Source organism: Canis aureus, chromosome 20, assembly GCF_053574225.1.
Source record: "Canis aureus isolate CA01 chromosome 20, VMU_Caureus_v.1.0, whole genome shotgun sequence".
In the NCBI taxonomy this organism is placed as follows: Eukaryota; Metazoa; Chordata; class Mammalia; order Carnivora; family Canidae; genus Canis; species Canis aureus.
The window spans coordinates 42202661-42218941 of NC_135630.1; the positions used below are offsets into that span (position 1 = coordinate 42202661).

The following is a 16281-nucleotide window of genomic DNA, read 5'->3' on the forward strand; positions in this document are numbered from 1 at the left end:
CCCCTCATACAGAGGCTTTTGATGGAAAGACTGGCTAAACCCACTCTACCCTAGGCTGAGAATTCCTACTCAGATATGGGATCGGGATCAAGTCGGCTGCATCAGAATCTTAGGAAGAAGAACACAGGTGGGATGAGGGAGCCCTTGGTTTGATAGGGATCATACACTGGGTATGTGGCTGGGAAGGGGGGACATTAAGGAGTCGTCTTGTGGGGACAGGTGCTTTAACTTGTACTATCGATGCAGCCATGTGTGGCTGGTCCTAGTTGAAATGTATTGTAAGAATAAAAACCACACTGGGTCTTCAAAGTATGGGGGGGGGGGGATGTTAAAGCTCTAAATTTTAGTTTGCATGTTGACATTGCACGTGAAATAATATTGGGAGCTGCACTATAAGAAACATTCAGCTTGATACCTTGTTTTTCTGCTTTTTGAATGTGACTATTCAAAATAGTAAGTTTAAACCCACCTAGGTAGCTTATACTTCTAGTGGTCAGGGCTGCTTTATATCCATTTCCTGTCTTTCAAATAGAAGAACATGAGAAGCAATAATGGGTCTCTCAGGAAAGATAATAAGTGTATAAAGGATGTTGGAGCCTTGGCAAGCACATGTCCCAGTTGCAGGACGTGGGCAACTGACCTGAGCCTCAACTTCCTCCTCTGTAAAATGAAGATAGTCACAGCATTGTGTCTCACCAGGGTATTGTCAGAAGTGACAAATGCACAGGGAAAAAAAAGCACGGAGGGCTTAGCACAGAGCCTGACATAGGGAAAACTCGGAACTTTACATCATTTTTGGTTATATGTAAAGACTTTTCTGATGCCTAATATTTTTTAAAATGATTCTATCTTTTTGAAAGAAAGCATGAGCGGGGGGGGGTGGGGGGAGGGAGAGAGAGAAGCAGGGAGCTGACCCAGGCTCATCCCGGGACCCTGAGATCATGACCTGAGCCAGAGGCAGGTGCTTAACTGACTGAGCCCCCCAGGCGCCCCTCTGATGCCCAGTTTTTCATCCCTGTGTATTTCTAACTCTGCTCTGGTTCTCCGGGTCTGTATTTGCGATCCTGCCTTGCTACCGTACACCCACAAAGCTGAGATTCCCCCTTTCCTTATCATTGGAGAATCTTGGGTCCAGTCTCTATTTTCAGCAACTTGTTCAGAATAAGGCTCCCCCAGCTTACTGACCTCAGCTCACTTGGATTGCAGAACAAAAATTTTCTCCTGGCTAAGACTGCAAAGTCAGGCCACAACTCTTCAACTGCTCCCATCCCTTGCCTCATACCTGACATACTCGGTCTTGCTTTTTACTGAACTTCTTTTGATGGGAAGGTCAGTCAAGGACAAACAGATACCAGCAAAGGGGGTGAGGGTAACAAGAAGGGTCATGCAGACAGGAGCTCAGTAGAACAGGGCCAAAGCCAGGATGGAAGCACAAGGACTTCGTAACTGGCCCCACAACCCCAGCCCTTTATCTCACTGCCTTTTCCCCCATGGGCTTGAAAAGCTGTGCTAGGTTCAACCCGAGTCAGTACAAGTGGGTTCTGTCGCCTTGCTAGATTCTTGCCTCTTGAAGCTTCCCACAGAGCAGGTCAGCACACGTCTGAAACCCCGCGCTCGATTTCCATATCCTGGGAACTAAGTCTTCAGATGAAGGTGGTTGTGCTCGTGTGAAAGGTAGTGGCAGAGAACAGAAGCCTCAGTGGAGACACGAAGCTTCCCTAGGCAGAAGCTTCCTAGCCTTTTCAGTTAACGAGACGAACCTTTCAGTCGGGACCATCTCTGATAAAACACGAGGAGGAATCACTTACCAATTACTTCGAACAGCACACATGGCTGGAAGCATCCGCGCTTCTCAAAGCGGGGGGACAAAGGCTCCCCATTTCCTATGCAAGTATTTTTTTTTTTTAAACACAGGAAAATGTTGATTTTTGTTTCCACTCAGCAGCTGTAACTGGAGGTGATTCAGACTAAACTCTTAAGGGGACTTTTTTTTTTTTTTTTTTGGCCTTTTCATCAGATCGATGTTACTTTGCTCATTTTATTTTTAGATTTACTGAGTGTTCTCAGGGAAGCGACTCAAAGGAAAGAAATAAGCAAATTGGTTTGAGTTTTAAGCTTGGGCTGAGGTTTGGCAAGAAATGATCAGGGCAGGGGAGTTTCCAGGCCACCATTGCTGACAGCTGGGATTTGTGGAGGATTTGAGGGAGCTGGGTCATTTATTTCAGTGCAGAGAATATACCTAAGGCTACTCAGACACCCAGGTAAGGCTTGCTCAGGTGAGTGTGTGTGGGAGGGCCGACCCTGGATGTGCAAATGTGGCTGGTTTCCTGGAGCATTTATTAATGAGGTATGTACCATGGATCAGAGGCAGAAAGGGATTATTGCCAACCACTGCTTCCCTGTGGTTTCCTAGAAAATACAAACGTTTGAAATGTGAACAAATCTTCTTACTATGATAATCAAATTTAGGAGCAGGAGGAAGCATTTCTAAAAATTCAAAACACCGCTTTTAAGATCTCAGCTCTCCACACAGGAACTTAAATTCTGGTGTCTTGGCTCAGGGCGAAGAGAGCACACGATCTGTTGATTCCTGCATAGATTCCTGATCTTCCTCTTTTGGGACGTGGTGACTTGGTTCTGTTTTTTTTTTTTTTTTTTTTTTCGGTCACCGTAGATAAATTCTCCTTTTCTCTGTCAGAGGTCATAGAAACAGAGATGAGCATGTAGGTTGAGATGCAAGTATGTGGGCATGCAGACATGTCCATTCATTCAGGCAACTCTTGACCTGCATATGGGTCACTAAGTGGTGGTCTTCCAGGGCCTAATCCTTTTGGAGGCTGCTGTGACTCTGTGCTGCAAAGGCATGCTACTGGCTGAACTTGAAATTTGCTATTTTCCATTATTTGAGGATAATTGTCTCCCCCCGCCCCCCCAACCATGAGGGTGGACAAGATGATATAACTAAAAAAAAAAAAAAAGAAAAATCTGAAAATGAACAAAAGTCCTGTTGGAGATAGAAGCATTAGAATGACAGGTGTGCACACCGAACAGCATTCTCAGCGCGGGGCTTTTCTTGATTTTGTGTCACTTGAAATGGAAAGCACAACCAGCGTCCCTGGCTACGCTGGTTTGTTAGCAGGGACACCGTTTCCGCTCATCCTGAAAATACCGCGGGGTGTTCACGGGGACGTGGCCTAAAGATACAGGTGTCGTCCCACCTGACCTTCCAGAGAGTCTAGGTCGATTTCCTGAAAAAAGAGACAGAACTGGGTGGCTGGCCTGCCTAGTGAGCTTCCTGGATACCCAGCAAGGAAAACGGGTTTTAAAGTAAGAGCTATCAGAAAGGGAGACTCCTAACCCTGGGCAAGGAACAAGGGGTGGGGGTGACTGGGTGGGGGCCCTGATGGGCTGAGCGCTGGGTGTCATTCTGTATGTTGGCAAATCGAACACCAATAAACTTAAAATACAAAAGGTAGGAGCTACCCCGAGGTGCAACGGGGCCCAGCCTTCGGGGGCCTCACGCGCCGCCCTCTCGCCCGCAGGGCTGATCGTGGTGACCCTGGCGCTCTGCTGGCTGCCCAACCAGGTGCGGAGGCTCATGGCCGCGGCGCAGCCCAAGCACGACTGGACCCGGCCCTACTTCCGCGCCTACATGCTGCTGCTCCCCGTCTCCGACACCTTCTTCTACCTGAGCTCCGTCGTCAACCCGCTGCTGTACAACGTGTCCTCGCAGCAGTTCCGCACGGCGTTCGGCCAGGTGCTGCGCTGCCGCCTGGAGCTGCCGCCCGCCCGGCACCGCGGGCACCTGCGCGGCCGCGAACCCGCGCCCTCGCCCTCGGGGCGCCGCCCCCTCCTCGCCGCCGCGCCCCCGCCCGGTTCCCCCGCGACGACCCGCCAGGTGCGCTTGGCTACGTTCCAGAGCGAGCCCGAGCCCCACAACGGTTTGCAGGAGCAAGAGGTGTGAATGTCCAGGATGCGACGGGCCTGGAGGCCGACGTGGCACCCCCCACCCCCGCCCCCGCCCCCGCCCAAGCGACGTTAGCCTGCCACGGGGGTGACACCACACTGTGCCTGGGAGGGGCAGGGGTCTCGGAAGAAACTGGATGCCCCCCTCAGTGCCTTCTAAGGGCTGATGACCTGGACTCTGGGGACAGACTTGGGGTCCAGGCTCTTGCTCACCCCTTCCTTTAAGTACACACTGAAAATTCAGACCGAATTTATTCAGGGCTTACAAAAATGTTTCACACGGAGCTCTTTCACTGGCAAAGGAACGGAAGATGCTGATCCTACTCCCCTCCCACCCCAGAATCAAAGGACACCCAGGAGAAGCGGGGGGAGCGAGGGCCCCAAGCACGATGCAGGAGGCGCCAGGGTCTCCTTCACCTTCAGCAGTGAGCCCAGAGGAGGGCGAACTGGAGGAGCAGGATGGTGGTGGGGAGCCCCGGCCGAAGAGCCAAGGCCGAACTGCTCCGCTTCTTGGGCCGGGGCCCATTGCACAGAGGGGTGTTGCAGCAGCTGATGCACACTGAGTTCAGTTTCCCAGGGGAGCAGAAGGATTGGTACCCGGCGGAGGCGATGAGGCAGGCTGCGGATGAGGCACACGACTTGCGGTACATGATCCCTGCAACACAAACCCAAGGACCTGGGTTAGCTGCTGTTTCTTAAAGGACAGCTCATCTTCTCCTCCCACAGCCCAGGAAGTTGCTTGGGGTGGTTTCATTGAGCGCTCACCCCTCCCCCACCAAACTATGTAAGTAAGAGGACTTCTTCATCCTACAGCTCCCTTCCTTGTTGTTGTTGCAAAGACCTATTAAAATCAAAGTGCACTTAAAATTCACACAGAACTTTTTATTTACCTTTTTTTTTTTTTTCTTTAAATTGCTGTCTCATGCCAGGGAGAGTGATACTATACTTTATGATGGCTCTCACCTATGTGTTTATTAAACCCTAAAGTTATCTGAAGAACTAATACATAGAAGAACATGATCCCTATTGAAGGAGCCCTGATTTTTCTGAGGTTTCAAGGTCCACCACATTTTAGGGAGGGGGTGACCTAGTGTTGACAGTGTACCCAGGAGAGCCTTTTTCCAGGAAACAAGCTTTGCTCTCAGAATATATGGCCATCTGCCTATTTAGCATCACCACCTTTTAATAACCTAGGAGCACATATGACCTGTCCGAATTACAGCACTGTCATCGAATAATCAGCTCTTAAAGCTGGAACCTTCTTAAAATAATAGCTAACTTCATTTTTATGCTTTCCTGTATGCCAGGCACTTTACAGAGGGCTATAGAATACAAGTTCATTTACCACCTGCAGTGACACTACAGGGGAGGTCCCCATTTCAGAGATGGGGCACATTAAGGGCAAGAGAAGTCGAGGAACTTACCTGAGGACACACTACTGGCCTAGAGAGGAGCTGGGATTTGAACGTAGCATTCTGGCTCAATTCTGTCAAGACCTTATGACTATATATGTGCCAAAGCAGCCAGTCGTAAACTACAAAAACGTGGGGTTTTTTGAGAAGGGGAGATAAATAATACGTCTACAATAGCCAGACCTGGAAGTAAATGGCTTTAGCTTGTGTGCTGCCCTGCACAGCTGAGAGCTCAAACGTATTCCACTAGTAGCCAGGGCTCCCTACTTTCTGACTCCCTGCAGAGATGTTTTTTTGCAGGCATTGCTTTGGTTCGCACCCCCTCCTCATCAATTGTGGCTTTGAGTTATGGAGAAATAGTACAGAATTGAGCAACCTAAAACTTCCAAGTGGAAGGTAAAGAAATACTTAAAATTATATGTTTTAAAGTCATTTTTGTGCTATAGCTGCACATTTGAAAGGATGGAGTTCCTAGTAGTGTTTTAACACTGTAGACAGTAGCTGCTCTGGTAAGATGTATCGGGAAAGATAAAGTCCTTGGACAAAGAATGTGTGCATATGTATGTGAGAGGCACTGATTTGTTTAAAAAAAAAAAAACCTGCTGCTGGGCATTGCCCGTTAATAGTTTCCTGTATTCTCTACAAATTTTACTGCCTTTTGCTAGTTTAACTTCAATAAACTTTATTAAGTGAATTTTTACAGTGAAAAATTAAGTATTTTTTATTTTAAGAAAAACTCGATAAAAATGTCTCCTAACTAGCTCCACCTCAGAGGTTAGCACTCTTCAGTGTCTGGATGGCCTGTTTCTATACATTTACATATGACTCCATGGAAAAATTATGTGTGTGTACACAGCTTTGTTAATGGTATCGCGTCCTATATGCGGTTTTACAGTTTGCATTTTTAAGCCTAACTCTGTAGGGCTAAGGGATGATGATGAGATAGGTTAGATAAATAATACACAAAAGGAGCCCTGATTTTTGTGACTGCCGCCCACAAGACATTGGTGGCAGCACCTATTCTGGTGGCCAGTGGAACTTATGCTTGTGTTCCCATAGGACTATATATAGGTCCATTCTTTAAAGTTGGTGCCTCCAGGTCTAACTTCCAGTTAGCCTGGATCAAAGCACTGAGAGCCTCTCCTTGGGGACACTGACCTGTCTTGGCACATCCTCAACTTCTGGAAACTATTAAAATGAAAATAGGCTGCTTGAGAAACACAAAGAGGAATGATGTAAAGAAAACAGAGGAGAAAGACTTAGATAAAGCTTCAGAAAGAACCTTACAGAAACATGTAATTTACCTCACAGAGTTAAAAGTAATGGTCCTAAAGATGCTCACCAAACTTGGAGAAGAATGGATAAACATGGTGGGAACTTCAACAAAGAGGCAGAAAATATAAGTATCAGGTAAAAGTCACAGAGCTGAAGAATACAGTAACTAAACAGAAAATAATACCAGAGGAGCTCAACAGCAGGGCAGAGAAACTTACTCCATCAGAGCAGCAAAAAGAAAAGTATAGGTAGATGAAGGGACCTGAGAGACCACATCAGGTAGCTAACAGTCTCTTTTTTAAGAGACCCCGAAGGACAAGACGAGGACAAAAACATAGGCTGAACATTTCCTGACCCTGGGGAAGGAAAGAACCATCCAGGAAGCCCATAGAGTTCCAAATAAAGTGACCCCCAAAGAGACACACACCAAGACACATTATAATTAAAATGGCAGTGTTAAATGCAGGAAGAGACTCAAAACCAGCAAGAGAAAAACAACTTGTTACGTACAAGGAAACCCCCATTACACTATCAGCAGACCCTTCAGAAACTTTGCAGGCCTGAAGAGGCATGATACAGTTCAAGTGCTAAAAAGGGGGAAAAATTTCCAACCAAGAACACATGGCAAAATTATCCCTTAGAAATGAGGGAGAGTTTCCTAGGCAAGCAAAAGCCAAATGAGTTAATCATCACAAAACTTGCCTTACAAGAAATGTTAAAGGGTCTTCTTTAGGCTGAAAAGAAAGGGTGTAAAATAGTGGCAAAACAGGGATGCCTGGGTGGCTCAGTGGTTGAGTGTCTACCCTTAACTCAGAGTGTGATCCTGGGATCAAGTCTTGCATTGGGCTCCCTGCAAGGAACCTGCTTCTCTTCCTAGGTCTCTGTCTCTCTCATGAATAAATAAATTTTTTTAAAAAAATAGTGGCAAAACATATAAAAGGCATATATATCTCACTGATAAAGACAATATAGCAAAGGTAGTAGATTAATTATAATGCTAGTGTGAAGGTTAAGGGTTACACAAGAGGTAAAATGTAACATGTAAAACATAAAATGGAGGGGTGGGAAGTACAAATGTAGAGCTTATGAATGCCTTCAAGCTTATCAACTTACAAAAGACTGCTGTAGATACAAGTTGTTATATAAGATAACATAGCAAAAACCACAAGTAGATACACAAGAGAAAGGAATCTAAGCATACACTAACCAAAGTCATCAGATGACAAAGGAAGAGAGCCAAAGAAGGAACAGAGAAACTACTAAACGGCCAGAAAACAACAAAATAGCAGTAAGTATATATCTCTAAATAATTTAAATATAAATGCAAAATTCCCCAATCAAAAGATGTTGTTGTTGAATCCAGCCACTCTACAAAACAAGACCCATCCATCTATACACTGCCTATAAGAAACTAATTACAGATATTCCCTGTAAGTGGAAACCAGAAGAAAGCTGAGAAAGCTATACTTGGCCAAAATAGGCTTTAAAACAAAGACTGTAGGGCATTACATAAAGGGGTCTATCCAGCAAGAGGAGAAAACATTTGTAAATATTTATGCACCAACACAGAAGCACCTGAATAAAACAGCAGTACAGTACTACTCGGGGACTTTAGTATCACATTTACATTAGTAGAGCATACACACAGAAAATCAACAAGGGGGATTCCCTGGGTGGCTCAGTGGTTTGGCGCCTGCTTTCGGCCCAGGGCATGGTCCTGGAGTGCCAGGATTGAGTCCTGCATCAGGCTCCCTGTGTGGAGCCTGCTTCTCCCTCTGCCTGTGTCTCTGCCTCTCTCTCTCTCTTTCTGTGTGTCTCCAATGAATAAATAAAATCTTAAAAAAAAGTCAACAAGGAAACCTAGTCTTAACACTGAAAGAGATGGAATGTTCTGTATATGTTAAGTCCATCAAACAGCAACAGGGCAGATGGAGAAGATGGTACAGTAGGAGGATCCTGAGCTCACCTCATTCCACAGCCATTCCAAGGCAATAACCATATCTATGCAACTAACTGAAAATTACTTGAAAATTGGCAGGCCAGATATTCCACAACTCCTCAAAGAGAAAAGGCTACAGGGGTAAGGGTAAGAGAGAGAGAGAGAGAGATGCAGTTGAGAAGCAAACCCCTGGAGCACATACTCACAAGTGGAAGAGAAATCACAAGCACAGTGGAGTGAGGGGATTAGACCCCACACTGGGTAACCCAAGTCCTAAGGACTTGCACTAAGAAGATGTCTGGCTTTGAAAATCAACAAGGATAAACTCTGGGAGAGCCAGAAGGCAGCAGCAAAGAAAATCCTCACCCTTAAAGAGACAGCATGCTAAATAAATTGGCCTGAGACACAGCACAGAAATAGTAATTTGCAAAGCACCTGGGGTATACATAAAGGAGATTTATTTACTAATCTTAAAACTTGTGCTGGAGGGGCAGGGATCTTTAAGAGAGTTCTCTAGGAAGAAATACTGGGGCCACCATTTTTCTTGTCCTTCCCCAGCCTAGACAACCATCACTTGCTGGAGCCAGTTATAACATTCTCCATCTAATTTGCTAGTATCAGAATGACTCCTGCTCTGAAAAGGGGAAGAGATAAGCCTACATAGTGTGTCTGGAGTTCTTGCATCCAGGAGTCTTAGCTAGATGCATAGGAAGCAAGCCCTGGCATTTGGTATAGGCAAGACAGAGGCTGATTGCAGACAGCTAGGTTGACTGCTGGCCCCATCTTCCAGGAAGCTCACAGTGGCTGTAGCTGGGTTTCTCAACAGCACATCAGGCAAACCTTGCCCCGTGAGCAACACAGCAGCTCAAGTGGCTTACTTTAACCAGCTGGACTGAGGCCACCTCCATCCCCACCATACCCAAAGAAAATGTGACTCAGCCACAACAGGAAGGCCTGGTTCTGTTGTACAAGGTAGGATTACACTTGGCCTGGACCTCTTCTGCACAAGACTACTGCTTTCAAGACCAAGGGATGCAGTTGACCTACCTAATAGAAACAAACACAGAGAGCTAGAGAAGAGTCTGAAGAATATGTTGTAAATGAAAGAATAAGACAAAATCAAAATAAAAAAGTGAAACCGAGATAATATGCTTGAGAGAATGGATAAACTCAGCAAGAACTTCATAAAGTGGAAGATATAAAAAGAGTCAGAGCCAAAGAATACAACACCTGAAATGAAAAAATACACTAGAGAGCATCAACCGTAGTTCGGAGGATGCAAAAGAATGTATCAGCTACCTGGAGACAGGGTAATGCAAATCACCAAGCTAAATAGCAAGAAGAGAAAAGGAATGGAAAATGATAATAGGTTAAGGAAACTCTGCAACATTATGAAGTATAATAAAAGTTGAGTTATAGGGATTCCAGGAGAAGAAGAGAGAAGGGGGCAGAAAACATATTTGAAGAAATAATAGCTGAAAACTTGCCTGATCTGGGGAAGAAAACAAACATCCAGATCTAGGAGGCACAGAGGGCCCTAAGATGACGAACCAAAGGCACACCAAGATACGTAGTAATTAAAATGGCAAAAAGTGGGGACAAAAAGAGAATCTTAAAAGCAGCAAAAGTTATATGCAAAGGAAACCCCACAAAGCTATCAGCTGATTTTTCAGCAGAAACATTGCCAGATGTAAGGGAATTTCATGATGTATTCAAAGTGCTGAAAGGAAAAAACAAATAACAAACTTAGAACAAAGAATACTCTATCCAGCAAAGCTATCATTCAGAGTAGAAGGAGAAATAGTTTCCCAAACAGAAATCAAAAGTTTGGTTTTGACCACTAAACTGGCCTAGCAAAACAATTTTAAAAGGAATCTTTTAAATGTATACAAAAGGCCATAATTAGAAGAAAATTATGAAAGGAAAAAATTAAATAAAAGCAAACATACAGTAGAGGTACTAGATTAATAACTTATAAAGCCAGTATGGAGATTAAACCAAAAGAGTAAAATCAGTTATATATACAAAAATTAGTCAAAGGATACACATGATTTAAAAATGTAAAATATAACATGATATGTGTAAAATGCCAAAGGGGAATAGAAATGTAGTGTTTTTACAATGTGTTTGAACTGAGTGAACATCAACAATATAAACTGCTGTGTATGTAGGATGTTATATATGAACCCTATGGTAACTACAAAACAAAAACCTGTAAAAGATATACTTGGCTTTATTTTTGTGTAATACTAAAGAAAACCATTAAACCATGAGAGAAGAGAACAGCAAAGAAGAAACAGATATAACTACAAAAGCAATCAGAAAATAATTAAAATGGCAATAAATACATACCTATAAATGATTACTTTAAATGTAAATGGACTAAATGCTATGATCGAAAGAAGGGTGACCAAATAGATTTAAAAAAACAAGACCCATCCATATACTGCTTACAGGAGACTAGCTTTAGACCTAAAGACACATACAGAGAGTGAAGGGATGGAAAAAGATATTCCATGCAAATGAAAGTGGGGTGGAGGAAAGCCAGAGTAGCAATATTTATATCAGACAAAATAGATTTTTTTTTTTTTAAGATTTTACTTATTCATGAGACACACACAGAGAGAGGCAGAGACATTGGGAGAGGGAATAGCAGTCTCTCCATTGGGAGCCTGATGTGGGACTCAATTCCAGGACCCTGGGGTCATGACCTGAGAGCCAAAGGCAGACACTAACCACCGAGCCACTCAGGTGCCCCAGACAAAATAGGTTTTAAAACTAAAGTAAGAGAAAAAGAAGAGCGTTATATAATAAAGGGTTAACTGAACAAGATGATAAAACCATGGTAATACGAATCCATCATAACAGCACCTAAATACATAAAGCAAATATTACAGACATCAAGGGAGAAATTGACAGTAATATTAGAGTAGGGAATTTTAACACCCCACTCAAACTGATGGATCATCTAGACAAAATCAAGGAAATGGTGGCTTTCAATGACACACCAGGTCAGATGGACCTAACTGGTTTACAAAAAACATTCCATCCCCAAACAGCAGAATACACATTCTTTTCAAGTGCACATAGAACATTCTCCAAAATAGATCATATATTAGGCCACCTTAATCTTTGAAAAGATAAACCAAGTTGATGAACCTTTAGTTAGACTCAGCGCTGAAATAAAATCAGAAACAAAGAATAAGTGAGAAAACAAAAATACAAAGAATTAGAATACTATGAAAAATTATATGCAACCTAACATAATTTTATTTTAATAAATTATTAAATAAAATAAAAATAATTCTGTTTAATTTTAATGAATTATTAATTATAAAATAAAAATAATTTTGTTTAATTTTAACAAACAACCTAGATAAATTCCTAGAAAAATATAATCTTCCAAATCTGAATCAAGAATAGAAAATTTGAACAGACAAGATATTGGTAACAAAATTAAATTAGTAATCAAAAACCTCCAAATAAACAAAAATCCAGAACCAGATGGCTTCTCAGGTGAATTCTACCAAACATTTAAAAGAGTATCTATTCTTAAACTATTCAAAAAAATAGAAGAGGAAAAAACCCTTACAAATTCATTTTGAGCTAGCATTGCCACATGAGTTGAAACCAGACAAAAACACTGCCAACAAACAAACAAAACAACAACAAAAACAAGACAACTACAAGGCCAATATTCCTGATGAACATAGATAAACAAAACATTAGCAAAGCAAACTCAACAATATATTAAATGACTAATCATAATCAAGTGGAATTTACTCCAGGGATGCAAGGTGGTTCAACATTCACAAATCAATATGATACATTAACAAAAGGAAAGATAAAAACCATATGACCATCTCAATAGAGATCAGAAAAGCATTTGACAAAAGATAACAATGTTCATGGTTTAAAAAACTCTCAACAAATTGAGTTTAGAGGGAACATACCTCAATATAATAAAAGCCATATATGAAAAACCCACAGCTGACATCATACTCAGTAGTGAAATACTGAAAACTTTTCTTCTAAGATCAGGAATATAACAAGGATGTCCACTCTCACCACTTTTATTAAACCTAATAATGGAGGTCCTAGAGGCAGCAATCAGGAAAGAAAGAAAAGGGATCTGAACTGGTAAGAGGTAAAACTGTAGCTATTCGCAGAACACATGACACTTCATATAGAAACCTTAATATTCTACCAAAGAGCTATCAGAATAAATGAATTCTGTAAAATTGCAGGGTTCAGAGTTAATATACAGAAATCTGTTGCATTTCTATACACTAATAACAAAGTAACAGAGAAACTAAGAAAACAGTCTCATTTACAACCACACAAAAATATAAAATTCCTAGGAATAAATTTAATGAAGGAGGTGAAAGGCCTATACTCTGAAAACTATAAAGCATTGATGAATACAAACAAATGGAAAAATATTCCATGATCATGAATTGCAAGAATTTTTTTTAAATGTCCATACCACCCAAAGCAATCTACAGATTCAAAGCTGTCCCCATCAAAATACCAATAGCATTTTTTCATAGAATTAGAACAAATAATCCTAACATTTGTATGAAACCACAAACGCCCTTGAACAGCCAAAGCAATATTCAGAAAGAAGAACAAAACTGGTGGTATCACAATCCCATATTTCAAGATATACTACCAAGTTACAGTAATCAAAATGGTATGTACTGGCACAAAAATAGATGTATATATCAAAAGAATAGGATAGTGAGCCCAGATATAAACCCACACTTATAAGGTCAATTAATCCATGATAAAGGAGGTGAGAACATTCAATGGGGAAATGACAATCTTTTCAATAAATGGTTTTGGGAAAACTGGACCACTTTCTTGTATACACAAAAATAAACTCAAAATGTATTAAAGACCTAAATATGAGACCTGAAACCATAAAACTCCTCAAAGAAAATATAGTCAGTAATTTCTTGGACATTAGTCTTAGCAATATACATATCATTATGTCTCCTCAGGCAAAGAAAACAAAAGCAAAAATAAACTATTAGAACTATACCAAAATAAAAAGGTTTTGCATAGCAAAGAAAAACAATAAAACAAAAGTTAGCCCATTGAATATTTACAAATTGAAGATATTTACATGTAATATATCTGATAAGGGGTTAATATATAAACAACACACAACTCAACACCAAAACAAAAAAATAATTCAATTAAAATAGGCATTGGACCTGAATAGACATTGTTTCAAAGTAGACATAGAGATAGTCAACAGACACATGATAAGACACTCAATATCACTCATCATCAGGGAAATGCAAATCAAAACCATGGGGAGATATGACCTTACACAAGAGTGGCTAGTATCAAAAACACAAGGAATAATAAATTTTGGCAGAGACGTTAAAGATACCTTTATATACTATCAGTAGGAATGTAATTTGGTATAACTATTGTTATATTTTGAGTTTCCTCAAAAAGTTAAAAACAGAAATACCATATGATCCAGTAATTCAACCATTCAGTTTTTACTCAAATAAAACAAAACACTTAAGTTAAAGGCTATACACACCCTTATGTTTATTGCAGCATAAGCTAAAGTATGGAAGCAACCTAAGTATCCATTGATTGATGAATGGATAAAGAATATGTGCTATATATGTACAATGGAATATTAGCCATAAAAAAGAGTGAAATCTTGTCATTTTGACAATACAGATGGACCTAGAAAGTACTGTGCTAAGTGAAATATACTAAATTATCTCACTTATATTGTGAAATCTACAAAACAAAACAACAGTGCCTGGGAGGCTTAGTCAGTTAAGTGTCAGCTCAGGTCATATCTCAGGGTCGTGGGATTAAGCCCTGCATGGGCTCTATGTTGGTTGGGCGCGGAGCCTGCTTTAGATTCTCTCTCCCCTTCTCCTTCTGCTCCTCTCCACTTCCCACACACTCGCTCTCTAAAGAATGAAATGAAACCAAACAGATGCTTAAATACAGAGAATAGACTTGTGACTACTAGAGGAGCAGTGGGTGGACAATAGGTGAAACAAATGAAGAGGGTTAAGAGTTACAAACCTCCAGTTATAAAATAAGCCACAGAAATGAAAAAGTACAGCACAGATAATAACATCACAAATATTGTAATAATGTGGGGTGGGAAAAGCAACAAAATATTTTTTTTTTTCTCAAATGTACATGGAACATTCTTCAGGATAGATCTTATGTTTGGACATGAAACAAGTCAACAAATTTGAGAAGAGTGAAAATATTTCAAGCATCTTTTCAGACCACAGAGGTATGAAAGTAGAGATCATTTAGAAGAAGAAAACAAAAAATTCACAAATATGTAGAGATTAAACAATGACCTGCTGAACCACCAGTGAGTCAACAAAGAAATCAAGGCAAATCAAAAAATACCTTAAGACAACTGTTAATGGAAATACATCATAACACAACTTATGGAATGCAGCTAAAGCAATTCTTTTTTTTTTTAAGATTGTATTTATTTATTCATGAGAGACACAGAGAGACAGAGACAGGCAGAGGGAGAAGCAGGCTCCATGCACCGGGAGCCTGACGTGGGATTCGATCCTGGGTCTCCAGGATCGCGCCCTGGGCCAAAGGCAGGTACTAAACCGCTGAGCCACCCAGAGAACCCCAGCTAAAGCAATTCTAGGAAGGAAATTCGTCATGATAAATGCCTACCTCAAGAAATATAAGAAGCCTCAAACAACCTAACTTTATGGCTCAAGGAACAAGAAAAAGAGTTCAAAGTCAGCAAAACAAAGGAAATAAGAGATTAAAGCAGAAATAAATGAAATAGAGGACAGAAAAACAACAGTAAGGGATAACCAAAGTAGGAATTGGTTCTTTGAAAAGATAAAATTGGCAAACCTGTAGCTAGATAGACCAAGAAAAATGAGAAGACTCAAATAAATAAAATGAGAAATGAAAGAGGAGACATGATACACAGAAACACAAAGGATCATAAGAGACTACTATGAATAATTACAGGCCAAAAAAGAGCCAAAAATATTTAACCGGGAAACAGCAGTCTCTTCAATAAATGGTGTTGGGAAAACTTGATCAATATCTAATACCAAAGACAAACATTAACTCAAAATGGATTAAATACTTGAATATAACACCTGAAATCATAAAATTTCTAGAAGAAAACATGAGAGGTAAGCAACTTGACACTGGTTTTCATGATGATTTTTTGTATTTAACACTACAAAGGCTACAAAAGCAAAAATAAGTAAGTGTAAGTACATCAAATTGAATAGCTTATGCACAAGGAAACCATCAGCAAAATGAAAAGACAATTTACTGAATAGGGAAATAAATTATGTAAATCATGTATCTGATAAGGGATCACTATCCAAAATATATACAGAACTCATATAACTCAACAGCAAAAAAAAATAAAAAATTAAAAAATTAAAAAAAATAAAAAATACACAAAGGCTCAAAATGGACATTTTTCCAAAGACATATAAGTAAATGGCCAACAGGTACATGTAAAGATGTTCAAAATCACTGATCATCAGGGAAATGCAAATCAAATCATAATGAAATATCACCTCATACCTATTAGGTTGGTTATTACTAATAAGAAATAACAAGTATTTATGAAAATTTGGGGAAAGGTAACCCTTGTGCACTGTTGGCAGGAATGTAAACAGAAGCAACCATTAT

General features: G+C 40.8%; 2 protein-coding genes and 1 long non-coding RNA gene across 3 annotated transcripts in view; 1 reads left to right on the forward strand and 2 right to left on the reverse strand.

The window, feature by feature from the left end:
• Nucleotides 1-6072, forward strand: part of GPR39 (G protein-coupled receptor 39) — a 202147-nt gene extending 196075 nt beyond the window's left edge. The window contains exon 2 of the mRNA XM_077861475.1: nt 3543-6072. Within this exon, the coding sequence (XP_077717601.1) occupies nt 3543-3964 (422 nt within the window). The 3' untranslated portion in view covers nt 3965-6072. The remainder of the gene's footprint in view (nt 1-3542) is intronic.
• On the reverse strand, nt 2636-3828 carry LOC144291748 (uncharacterized). Its single transcript, XR_013359219.1, has 2 exons — nt 3689-3828; nt 2636-3248 (listed from the first exon to the last, which is right to left on the reverse strand). It is a non-coding gene; the product is annotated as an uncharacterized LOC144291748 (long non-coding RNA).
• Nucleotides 4200-16281, reverse strand: part of LYPD1 (LY6/PLAUR domain containing 1) — a 44189-nt gene continuing 32107 nt past the window's right edge. Inside the window, exon 3 of the mRNA XM_077861476.1 lies at nt 4200-4621. Within this exon, the coding sequence (XP_077717602.1) occupies nt 4386-4621 (236 nt within the window). The 3' untranslated portion in view covers nt 4200-4385. The remainder of the gene's footprint in view (nt 4622-16281) is intronic.